General features: G+C 26.5%; 2 protein-coding genes across 3 annotated transcripts in view; one reads left to right on the top strand and one right to left on the bottom strand.

The window, feature by feature from the left end:
• Positions 1–439: 439 nt before the first annotated feature.
• LOC100162814 (m7GpppN-mRNA hydrolase) lies at positions 440–6,536 on the top strand. The gene is made up of 7 exons (XM_001951344.3): positions 440–1,062; positions 1,141–1,297; positions 4,703–4,921; positions 4,988–5,247; positions 5,342–5,624; positions 5,683–5,826; positions 5,891–6,536. The coding sequence occupies exons 1-7, from the start codon at positions 971–973 to the stop codon at positions 6,071–6,073; spliced, it is 1,338 nt and encodes a 445-aa protein (XP_001951379.2). The 5' UTR covers positions 440–970; the 3' UTR covers positions 6,074–6,536.
• A 1,408-nt stretch (positions 6,537–7,944) lies between these two features.
• LOC100163547 overlaps positions 7,945–13,348 on the bottom strand; it is a 19,363-nt gene continuing 13,959 nt past the window's right edge. The window contains exons 9-11 of one of the 2 annotated variants that reach the window (XM_001947704.5): positions 11,297–11,338; positions 10,838–10,879; positions 7,945–8,673 (exon numbers count right to left, since the gene is read on the bottom strand). In XM_001947704.5, the coding sequence (XP_001947739.2) occupies positions 8,589–8,673; positions 10,838–10,879; positions 11,297–11,338 (169 nt within the window). In that variant the 3' untranslated portion in view covers positions 7,945–8,588. The remainder of the gene's footprint in view (positions 8,674–10,837; positions 10,880–11,296; positions 11,339–13,348) is intronic. The other variant, XM_008186159.3, reaches the window with a different exon arrangement.

The raw sequence follows: 13,348 nt of genomic DNA, 5'->3' as shown, positions 1-13,348 counted from the left end.
GATGGGCCGCGTATAAATAGTAAATAGTAGGTAGACGTAAATATAATCTATTAATTAATAGATATTACCATTGATTATAGATTATTCATTCAATGATTTAATACAAGTGTAATAATAACACAAGTATACAACGTCTACAACAGAAACTGAATAATAATATTAATTATCAATAAGTAATAACAATAACTGTAATCAAAAAATCAACTTCCGTGGCCCCCGTATGTACGCCACTGAGTACATGTAATAAACTTTATTCTATTATTATCATGGTATCAGGTATTTATAAAATAAAAAATGTTATAATGGTAATTATTGTTCTATGATGGTACCTTCTATCATCAGTGTGACCGCAGTACGGGAATAATCATGTATGGAAACCATACGATGAATCAGCTGTTGGCTTTCTCTTTTTACTTGATGCTGATCGTGACGTCAAGAAATTGCGTCGCAACTCGCAACTAACAAGCTGCAGCAGGCGCCCTGAACGAGGAGTGCACAACAATAACAATCGCCCGAGTCTGTAACTCTGTCTTCTTCCTGTTGGGAAAATTTTCGATCTTAAATGGCCGTGTCGACCATCCTGTGTTTAAAACGTACCGATACCAATGAACATAACGTACACGCGGGGACTTAGTGATTGGAGACACAGTATTAGCTGAAGCATTTAGTCATGTAATTATTAATTATAATTTTAAATTATATTATAATATTAAACCAGTGTGATATTAAAGTTACGACACATTTTGTTAATTTTTTAAAAAGACAAGTGCGTATTTTCGTTTTTTTTTTATATATATTAAAACCGTTTTGCATTGTGTTTACAAATAAACGTGTTTGTTATTCGATAAGTACTTGCGTATTCGCGTATATATTTATATTTATATATATATACATATATATATTTGTATTTATTCATTGAACCTATATAACTGATATACTACAATAGTAGTTTACATATCCGTTGACAAATATGATCATCGAAATGAAGCCAGTGACCGTAAAAAAAGGAGACCAGATGATACAGAATAAGTTGACTAAGGAAATTCTAGATGACCTTAGCTGGTTCGTATTAGTAACATTTAAACTATATTATTGCTGGTGACGTGACATTTATTTATTCTGTTATTGTTGTTTTTTCAGTCGGTTTATAATCAATGTTCCTGAGGTAGAACGACAAAATTTGATACGGATTTGTTTCCAAATTGAATTGGCCCATTGGTTTTACATCGATTTTTATTGTGATGAACATAATTTAAAACCATATGGTATCAACCAATTTGCATTACATATGTTCCGGGTAAAAATTTACATTATTTTTATAAGACTATAATCCTAAAATAATATTTCATTCTAACATAATAATAATAATTATATGTATCCATTGAAATTATAAAAAAATAATATGAATTTAATATATTTCATTTTGTTTATGCTTGATTAGACAATTTACTATTTAAAGCCAAGTATACATTTTGAAATAATAATTTTAGGTAATGTTAATAGTTTGATTTTCATAAGGGTCATTAATTAACTATGTAAATATTATAGTTTTTTTTTTTTTTTATTAAAGTTAATCATATCAAATTATTTGTTTACAAATGATAAATTAATGATGAATACATTACAGATACATGTACTATTTGCCATTTGAAGTTTTCTATAATTTAAACAATAGATATTGATATGTCATAGCTACACTTATACTTAACTATAGGTTATGTTGATGATTTTAACAATGATGATATTGAACAAAAAGATAATTTTGCCTTTAACTATAAAATAGTTGATATTAAATGTTAATAAATTTTACAAAAATAGTAAACATGTCATTAAATTCTTACGAAATTCCCACTATTTTTATATATTTCTAATCAGTCCACAGCCTATGTTTATAATATTAGGAACAAATATATTTGATATCTTCACATAAGTATGATTACTAAGATTAACATCATTGATTTAATGATTATGGTGTAAAATTCATAAATGTATTGCATTTATGATTTATCTAACAGTTTTATTTACAGTTTGATATTCTTTACTCAGCTATCCTAATAAATGATAGTTTATTCTTTGAAAGAAATATTTAGAATTTCAATTAGGTGACTGGTAACAAAGTATTACATTTTATATTTTGCGGTGGATGGACTATGAATTATTAGTTTATTACTTATTAGTTTTTACAAACAAGTATCTTACAACTGAATGCAATTGAATTTGAAATTCATTCATTTTGGTATGCTTATTTTAAATCATTACATTATATTGCCATTAGTTTTTAAAAATTAAATGTTAGTATGTTGTTGTTTTTGATTTTTAGATTTTGAGTGGAGTGATGAATATGTTGGTTTTACAATGTGTTTTTTATTTTTTTTTATATATTTTTATATTTTTTTGTCACATCACCTTTTGGAACAGTAAAAATGATTCTTCGGTATCTTGTTCAATGGGAAAGTGAATCAATTTGGTGCATTGGGGAGGCCAAATTTTACAATTCCCAGTAGTTTTCAAAAGCGCCAGAAAAACGGAAATTTTTACGCAAATTCATTTTTGGTTTTTGGTGTAACTCTAAAACCTCATGATCTGACCATAGATACATGCAATTTTCACTAAATGTTTATATTAGCTTTTTCTGTACACCATGATTTGTTTTGAGCTGCTTACTGAAATTTTTAGTTTTTTTTTATAAATGTAAATAAAATTTTATTTGTTGGTTCAAAAAGTTTGAAAATTTAAAACAAGGCTCCTAATATATTATTACAGTGGAAAAATATTAAAAACACATAGCCATAGATTTTTATTATAATCAAAATAAGAAAAATACATAAAAATCACCAAAATTTGCAAATTATTTTGAGTTAGAAATTCAAGATAAGTAAAATACAAATTACTTATAAGTAAGTTTACCCTCATGTTACCTTTGGCAAAAAAAAGAATTTCTGAGCGCTGGAAGTTAAAATTTTAGAAAATTGGATATTCACTTGATTTTAGATTCTGAGTAGAACGATGAATGTATTGATTTTACAATGATGTGTGTTTTTTTTTTTTATTTATTTTTAAATTTTTTTTTAAATTTTTTTTTGTGTCTGTCATCACCTTTTAGTAAAAATTTTTCTTTTTAGAACTAAGATTTTAAAATGTTATACAAGATTCCTTATAGGTTAATCTACCTTTATCAAAAAAAAAAATGTCTATAAGAAACTCAAATTAAATTTTTATGAGCGTTTGAAATTCATATTTTTACAACATTTGATATTCACTCGATTTCTTACGTAACAAATTTCTTATTTTATTATAATTAAAAAAACGAATGACTGTAGATACTTGAAAATTTCACTGGATGTTTATATTAAAATTTTCTATACACGATAAAAATTTGAAAATAACTTTTTGAGTTGCTTACGGACATTGTCATTTTTCAATTTTTTCAATTTTTTTTTCTATAAATATCAATAAAATTTTATTTGTTTGGTAAAAATGCGTGAAAATTTAATGCAAGGCTCCTGATATATTGTTACAATAGCAATTGTAAAATATTAAAAATACATTGGCACACTTTTTTTTTATAAGCATTTGAAGTTTTGAATTTGAATTTCATTTTGACAAAATTTATCAAATTTAAAATTGGATAATTATTTTGTAGTTAAAAATTTATAAAATGTTCAAGGATCTAAGGATTGAAAATTTAAAACAAGATTTCACTTAAATATTTAATTCTGTTACCAAAAATTCTAAGAAATACATAAGCACAGTTTATTTTTATAGTCATTTTAAGTTCAAATTTGGACGAAATTACATATTAAAAACTTGGATTAACTATTTTAGTTATTTTGTTGTGATTGTATAATATTACTTGTGGGTACTTGAAACTTCTAAAGTATACTATAATTATATATCTATGATAGTACCACGGTTTGTTGTTGATGTATAACACGTTACTAATGGATATTGTGATATGATTAATTTGGAATTTATTATTGATATCTATTATAGGTCAATTTTTTTTAATACTATAGATAAGTATACCTATAATAGGTATGTCGTCTAATACCTAGACTGACAAACCGTCTCCGCTCAGAATCGTTTTTCTTATACAGTGATATTATATCATTGAATTCAAATTTAATACTATCCATTATACAGTGATTCACTTGTAACCTACTGTACAGCAGAGCGACATCCACTTACCCACCTTTTTTTTATATTGCGATTATTTCATTTTCTTATTTTTGACAACATTTATCAAATTGGAAATTTACAAATTATAGCTAAGAATTAAAAATTTAAAACAAGGTTCCTCGTAATTAGATAAATAAATTATTTTATTCACAATAATATCATACTTAGTAATATATCATAGGCCGACCGACCGTCTTTGCTCTGAATCGTTTTCGTATACAATGATATTATATCATTGAATTCAAATTTAACACCATCCATTACAGGGATCCACTTGTAACCTACTGTACAGCAGATCAAAATCCACTTTCCCATCTTTTTTTTTATATATTTTTAATACCATTATAATATTATATAATTAAATAGTAGAGAAAAAATACCTAGATTATATTATATACCTATTATATGCCAAGCAATTGTTAAATACAACTGATATATGTCTAAATATTTTCATTTTGAACTTTTTAATAAACAAATAAAAATTGGTCTTGAATTTTAACTGATAATTAAATATTACTTGCAGCACATACCATTTTTGAGAAGTCGTGAATCCCAGGTTTTGGATGTGCTTAAAGAATGGCGTGAATATAAAAGATCAGTACCAACGTATGGTGCTATTCTACTAAATGAAGATATGACACAAGTATTGTTGGTCCAAAGTTATTGGACCAAAACATCATGGGGATTCCCAAAAGGCAAAGTGAACCAAGACGAGGATCCATTAAACTGTGCAGTTAGAGAAGTAAAAATAATGGTTAATAAAAAATGTCTAATTGATTGTTTAATTCAATAAATTTAACATTTAAAGGTTTATGAAGAAATTGGTTATGACATTGGCAGTGTGATTAACAAGGATGATTACATTGAAACTGTGTTGAATGATCAGATCAATAGATTATACATAGTGCCTGGAGTCAGCATGAAAACAAAATTTTCTCCTCAAACTCGGAATGAAATTGGATCAATTGAGTGGTTTGCGTTAGATAAATTGCCATCTAACCGTAGAGATCATATAGCTGCCAAGAGTTTAAATAAACATTCCTTTTACATGGTATTACCATTCATCAGGTAATAATTTAATTCAAATTTATTGCACATTTATTTTATTTTAGTTACTTAAATCATTTTAACAATATATATATTTTCTTTACTCATTATGTAGACAATTGAAGAGTTGGGTGGTTAAAAAAAGAATAAAAGAAAAACAAAATGCGAAGCCACCCAAAAATTCTAAACAGCCTTCTAAGAATTCTAAATTGCCTCCAAAGAGTTCTAAATCGCTGGCGGAAAATCCTAAGTCAGTGGCACAAAAGAGTTCTAAATCATTGCCCGAGAATCCTAAATCGGTGCCAGTGATTCCTAAATTGCCGCCCAATACTTTAGAATTAATTGATCCCGCCATCATTTTTACTCCGGATAGAAAAAAAGAAAATACAAGCTTTCTTGTAAGTATATTCTTATCAAACTAAAAATATAATTTTGCTAAGTAAAAAAAATGTTTAGACTTCTCAGACGCAAGAATTTTTCGCTATGTTTCCGGAACGATACAGTTCGCCAAAATCTCAAATTATAGCACCTCAACCAAGTACACCTATACAGCAACCTTCTTCTCCTGCAACTACATTAGCTGAACCCAATGCGATTTCGGTTAGTGTAAATTATGATTACACTTGTATAATAAATATTAGATAATTCAATTTATGAATTTTAGGAAACCAAACTTAAAGAATTCTTCGCCATGTTTCCTCAATGTTTGGACGTCTCCAAATCCCCAGTTGTGCAAAAGGATACTGTTGCCACAGTTCAGGTGACTGAAAATAAAAGCAGAATCAAGAAAACAAGTCCCTGGCCAGAGTTTAAATTTAACACGGCTGAAATTATGAAATATTTTTAAATACCTTTGACTTCAACTCCTCACCCCACCTATCATCCATTGAAACGTTATTGCTATTGGCAAGCTTTTAACAAAACAACATTTTTATTTTAAAATTCATTATTTTTTTCTCCTTATCATTTCATTCAATAGTTTTTCTCAGTAAAACTAATAACATTATTCTCTTTTCTTTTCTATTTCTCAAAGTAAATATTATAAAATGATATTTATTTATACAATAGTATATAATAGCAGGTATAACTCATACAATTGTATGGTTGTTTAAAATATATTTTTTGTTTATTTAAGTATTATTTGAAATCCTTTCATATTGTTGATCCAACTATTTTGTTTTGTATTCTCTTTCTGTAAACGTTAACTCAAACAATTTTTAAATGTTCTTTTTGATTTATTGTCACTACATAATTATTATTTTTTGATAAATCTGTTGTGAATTCAATAAACCAAATCACTCTGGCCCGTATTATGTTGAACTTTATTGAGTAAAAAATAAGATGTTGAATAACTCATTGTTTTAATTTGGCTGCATCTATAAATCAGCCTTATCATTGATTTAATTAACTATCATATTATAAATAAACTTAGATCTCGACATTGTAAGTTAATCTATCAATAACACTCAGCTAGAACTTCTATTTCATACCATCTATTATATAGGTAATTAAAAGTTTATGTTTTTGGTCTACTTGTTAGGATTTATTATATTTGATATTTAAGTTACACAGATTTAAATCAAAAGATCATTTTAGTTATAGACTTTAGTATTATACTCATAGACCTTATACTACTAGTCAAGAACTGTGTATATCACCAGCATTTTGAGTGGAGTAACATCTCGCAGACATAGTCTGTCTTGACGACAATAATCTATATATATATATTACCATACTACCCCACACATCATATTGAGTAATCAGAGAGCACCCTCTACTTTGTCACATTTTCCGTACACTCGTTGCTTATCTAGTAGTATAAGGTCATGGTTATACTGTAGAAGACAGTGGGCTATAAGCAATTACTATGTTTCCTTAAATGCCAGTATATGTTACATTTTGTAAATAAGATAATAGAATTTTATAGGAATATAAATTTTTAAATAGGTACCACGAGAATTTAAAGAAACATCATACCACCACAATATAGATTGGTTTCATAAATTAAATATTATGTAATGCTGATACTAAGTATTAAATTAAGACTTGATAAATGAGATTGTTACCAATTGAAGTAACCCTCCAGATAATAATAAAGGATTTATTATAGTTATTGGATTTTCTAGAAGCCTGAAGCACTACTTTGTAGCCACTGAAAAATCTATTCTTTACTTGCAAATGTTTTGTTTTTATAATTATTATTTATGCTATTATTACACATCATTACAGAGCTTATGTATACAAATAGACAAATAAAAACAATTTACTCAATAAGTAAGTCTGAGTTGGTGACAAGATTTCTAATTTAAGTTTATGTAAAAATAAAAATAAAACAATAATTCTTTGATATTGGCCATTGGAAAATGTCTGGGCAGTGTCTACTGGTTATACTTAGTAGTCATTTTAATAACGATGACGTGTAGATGACTATCGATGATAATACTACAATAATATTTCATCAAGGATTCTATATTATATTATAAAACTTAACTATTGTAAATGAACAAAAATAAAACAATGAAGGTAGGCAGTAGCCAGTAGCTACTTCAGAAGGTATATTTGGTTTTTACCTTTATATGCAGTTTGGCCTATATTGTATTTTATTAAAAAATGTTTATAATAATATTTAATTAAAATTAACTGTGTTTTTGAATGAACTAGGGTCTAACACTCAAAGGAACTTTACATACATAATGTTAAAAAAATTAAATACAATTGTATTCTTATTTCTACTTTATTTCAATAATAAAAGTCACACAGACATTTAGATTACCAAGTTCATCTACATACTAAATGGCAAATGCAGTTCAGTTTTGAAAAAAATATGTTGTAATTTTTATTAAATTACAGCGACACTCCCCTTATAGTTTGGTTCCATAATAAATATTAACATTGAAATAATTGGTATATCAAGTTCTATTAATTGTATACTTAACAAGAATTTATTTTATGCAGTAAATTAATTTTTTTTTGAAAAACATTCCAAATCGCCCAAAATAAATCAAAATTAAAATATTTTGTTGACACATAGTATATAATTAATTACATAAACAACCGTTTTATGAATCAACGGAATAATACAAAATTTAAAGAAATATAATTAACCATGATTGACAAAATTAGTTTAGCTACAATAAATTGCAGTTAATTAAAATAATCGCTTAAACAAGTTTAGCACTTAATTATATTAAAAGTAATAATTAAAAAAAAAAATATTCATAGATATTTCTAACCCTAATATCTTGTACTTGTACAGTGAATATATTAAAAAAAAAAAATCTATTCTTAAGAAAAAAGTCAATTAGTAACACAATATTAAATTAACGTAAACAATACACATAAAAATATTCATGAACATTCGTTCACTTTTTCTTGTCCCTGACTCTTAGTACTCGAGGGGAAATAAATGTCTCTTTATCCTTTGGAGCGGCTTGTTTTGCTGCATTTCTAAAATAAAAATTAATGTATGTGTTAAAAATGTCATAATATTAAACATAAACATTGAACAAAGTTAAAATATTTAGCTTCATAAATAATGAGCACAAAACACAAAAAATAAGCTTTATATAATTTGAAAGAATGTTCAATTCTATGAAAAAAGGTATAGGTTTAACGTTTCTATTCACATTATACAATGAGTAATGACTTATGAGGAATTGATTGATGACATGTTAAGTCACTAGGCCGGGCTAACCATAATTGATTATCTTATACATGTTAAAGTTGTTTGCTTTACACAATAATATATTTACCTCAAAAGTATATTTTTTTGATTTTTGTTGTATTGTATGTGATGTGTATGTTAATGGGACTATAATTTGTCTTAAGTGTTTAGTTTTTTTTTGAAATATTTAATATCTTATATAGTAACTTTTGTTACGCACTACTCTGTAACCTCAAAACAACATAGCACAACCGGCCAATATATCTTCTAGTATTTTTAATATTTAAAAAAATCCTGTGGTTTAAGTAAATTGTTGATACTTTATCATCTATAGTACAATCTTACAGTTATACGTAAATCAAACATCAAGAATAACATTTTTTTTTAGATGGGTAAACCGAGCAACTTTAAAATGTTGACTGCGTACTGACGCCAATTGGCATCATAAGTATCATTCAGTAACATGTTTGACGCCATATGGCGTCTAATATACATTTAAAATAAATGGTTTGAAATTCCTTACGCATGACTGAATGTTATTTTATTATTATTTAGCATGTATTAAACGCGTTTTTAAATATGTATACATACGTCATTATGAGCAGTTTCTTTATTTTATTTTACTTTTATCATTCACACTGAGTGAAAACTGCAAAAGGACATACGCAGTCTATGTGTTAACAAATATAAGATAGGCAGCTATACACAGCCCGGTCATTCTAAATATCCTAATAAATCCTTAAATTCTTTTTTGATACATTGAATTTTTCCTAAATTGTTTTGAATAGTTCTAACTACAATAATTTAATATTTAATAATTTTAAGAAATCATCTTTTAAGTATTATTAATTCTAGATAGTAATTATTTGGTCAAGCATCAGTTGTTAAACAAGTAGCTTGAATTTTATGAGACTAATAACAAAATAAATACAAATATTTTTCTATATATTATCTACATTCCTGTTTAAACTTTTTGGTATTTTGATTTACCTATTTACCTAATTATTTTGTTTTCAGTTCAGCTCAGAATCTAAAATACATGTTTTAAGAGAGGTTTCTGGTAGCTAGTAATTGCCTAGTATTACTTTGTGGGTGAAAAGTAGACATTTTTCAGTGGGCAGTTTTTAAAACAATCGAGGAAAAAAGGGAAATGGTTTAGTTGGAGTCTTTTCATTTTAATAAGGTGTGCCATGGTAAGTCAACAATCGAGTATCAATCTGAGATGATATTTTTTAGTCAGGGATGGTGGGATTTGGGTATCATAGAATTATAGCAAGAAATTGTGCTTTTTTATAAGTAAGTTTAGTGTGAATTGGTTTAGCTCTGTTGACTTAAATAAAAATGTATGAAATTGTTTTAAATGATAAAAAAAAAATATAAACATTAGTACCCAATACACAGCAATTATTTTAATTAGAATTATTAGTGAATATAGTTGAATTTCCCATGATATAATAAACTAGGTATTAGGTATGATGCACACATTGTGATATGCATCCTCTTTATCCGCTACCAAGACTCTGACAAAAAGTGGCGCTGATCTTTCGCATTTCTAAATTTCTTATTATGATATTACCTAAACCAATGAAAAGTGGCGAAAGACCATCGCCATCTTTGCGCAACATAATACAAAAATTGGTTTGTTGCCATCATACCTATTTTATTATATTATGGAATTCATATCTTTAGTTCACACTTAATATAAAATTATAAAAATTATAAACTAATGAACCAAATTAATAATTTTAATATAAAAGCATGAATTCATTAGTAAAAGATTTTAACACTTAAAATAATAAAGTTGACTATGTTTTATGAACAACAGCATGATTTAACATTTAAATATTTGTCGAGAAAACAAATTTCTGTTAAAAATGAAGAACCTGGTATCAAAACATAAGTTAAAAATAATCAATATTATCATCCAGCAAAATTTTTATTTTTTACCTTGTTTTTCTTTGAATGGGTGAAATTGACTTTTCAGCATTCCTGAAACACAAAAACAAATTTATAAAAGTACTGTTTAATATTATTATTTTTACTTTAATTTCTATTTGTTACTTCAATGTAACTCTATATTTTTAATTTATAAAATCTTTATGAAGAAAATAGTGTGTTCTGTTAAACGTATCTTAAGATACTTGTCTCTGTAATTTATGTTTTATATATCTAGATAATCTTTAAAGTAAAGTACCCATGCAGTATCTTAATGAATCTTATTACAGCACTCTTAATACCTTGGTAACAAAACAGTATCAATAAGTCGAATATATTCAACTCTACTGTTTTTTTCGATTTATATTGATAACATTTTAAGTTCTGTTTCTCATACGAAATGTATTAAATGTTCCTTATAAGTTAAATCAATTAAAAAATATCAAAAATACATATGCGCAATTTTTTTACCTTGTTTTTCTTTGTATAGGTAAAATTGACTTTTCAGCATTTCTGAAAAAAAATAAAAACAAATTTATAAAAGTACGGTTTAATTTATTATTTTAGATTCTCAGTAAAGCAAGAATTGTAAATTGGCTTAAAAATGTGTTTTTTTCTGTTATTGCACATTGGAGAAAAACCTCTGATTTAATCTGATTGAGGGTGGTCATAATAGTCAATATGTGCTAGGTTGGGAAATTTTTGTTTCTCAGGCAAGATACTTGAACATGTATTACAAGAATTTTTATAAGTTATTCTTAAAGCAATTTAAAAGTACTAAAAATATATTATATGCATAATCTTCTGTTATGAGTTTGATGTTTAACATTTTGATAAAATTGGATTCTTAACAAAAAAATGTTTTTTCTTCATAGGTTTCATAGTTGTTGTAATTCAAAAAAATATTATATATTATTATATAAAAATACTATAAATTATAACAGTTTACTCTGTCTCAAATAGAGTAACCAGCATTCATCACATTATTATTCTATCAACCATCTGCTGCAATATGTAACCTATGGTATTTTATATCATTCTTTTTAGTATTATTTATGTTGTTGTTGCAATTAAGTTCATTATTATTATTATTATTATTATTATCTAGCTAGGATTGCTAAGATTAACACGGTAAATAATTTTTTTGGCCATAGATGACTGTCGGAAACCTGTTAAACCGATGAGCGTGGTTTGACAGAACCAGACAAAAGCTAACTGTCGCCTGGGGTTACTCTTATTATAGACAGAAAAGATTTTTTGCCATTATTCATAAGAATTTTAAAACAAAATGTGTGTATTGCAAGTACGTGCTGAATAAAGTGAAACTTCTTTACAGAGGGTATGAACAAAAAAGATTATCGCCTGCCATAGTCAAATATCAGGTTCGTATAGGAAAAATATAAAAATTAAGTTTTCAGTTGCCATTAATTTAGTATATTATCATTAATACACAAAGGTTATTTTTTATTAACATAGAAATCAGTGTCATGAAGGATGATAATCTATTTTTATTGTACCCTCTGTAAAGAAGTTTCACGTCAGTTTAAATAATATATTATATTAACATGAATCCCCAAATTAAAGCCCATTAACACCCAAATTCAATAAGTATATAAAATGACTGTTTGTTTAATTAAGAAACTATTCATATATATACCGGGTGATTCTTTTATCATTGAACACTCACTATTTCAAAAAGTGTAAATTTTTTTGAAAGTATATTTTTACACAGTTTCAAGTCGCTTATAAAACAAAGTTTTTCTTAAAAAATTACATTTTTAAATATTTTTTTATCCTAATAATTTTTTAAGTTTTTTACTTTTTTGAGTGACAACATTAGGTTTTAATTTTATATTCCAAAGCAGAATATTTTTCTTAGTATTTTGTTACATGAAAATCGAATTTGGGGCGAGTAGTGTATAAGTTATAATTATTCAAAGTTTAGATGAGTGGAGTTGAGTAGTACGGGGTACCCCGCGAAATGTTTGTCCACTTCTCCTCTCATCTAAACTTATATATTTTATATTTTCAATATATTGTTTAATGATAAAAGAATCACCTGACATATTATCAGTTCATAAAAATGTAAACATAAATATGGTATATTAATACGGATCGGAATATCATTTATTTAAGTTATGGTAATCCTTAAGGTAGGAGCCGATAGGGCAAAAATATCATTAAGTAGCATAAGTAGCATGGACCTTGCAATAAATAAACTAAAACATCAGGCTCCAAATATTATGTAAACTCTGAATTAAACGATTTAGAGTTTTTAACTCAAGTATGGTATAAGGCAGTGTTCCTTAAACTATTTTATTCGTGGAACCCTTTTTATGTCCATTATTATCATGGAACCCCTACTTTTAGATTCTGAGTGGAACGATGAATGTATTGATTTTACAATGATGTGTGTTTTTTTATTTTTTTATTTATTTTTTTATTTTTTTTGTGTCTGTGTACACGATAAGTAGTCGAAATAATGCTACGATTTCAACTTCAGTATCTTGTTCGATCAGAAAG

Source organism: Acyrthosiphon pisum, chromosome A2, assembly GCF_005508785.2.
Source record: "Acyrthosiphon pisum isolate AL4f chromosome A2, pea_aphid_22Mar2018_4r6ur, whole genome shotgun sequence".
NCBI lineage: Eukaryota > Metazoa > Arthropoda > Insecta > Hemiptera > Aphididae > Acyrthosiphon > Acyrthosiphon pisum.
Note: the sequence above shows the minus strand (reverse complement) of the source record. Positions and strands in the feature narration are given on the sequence as shown.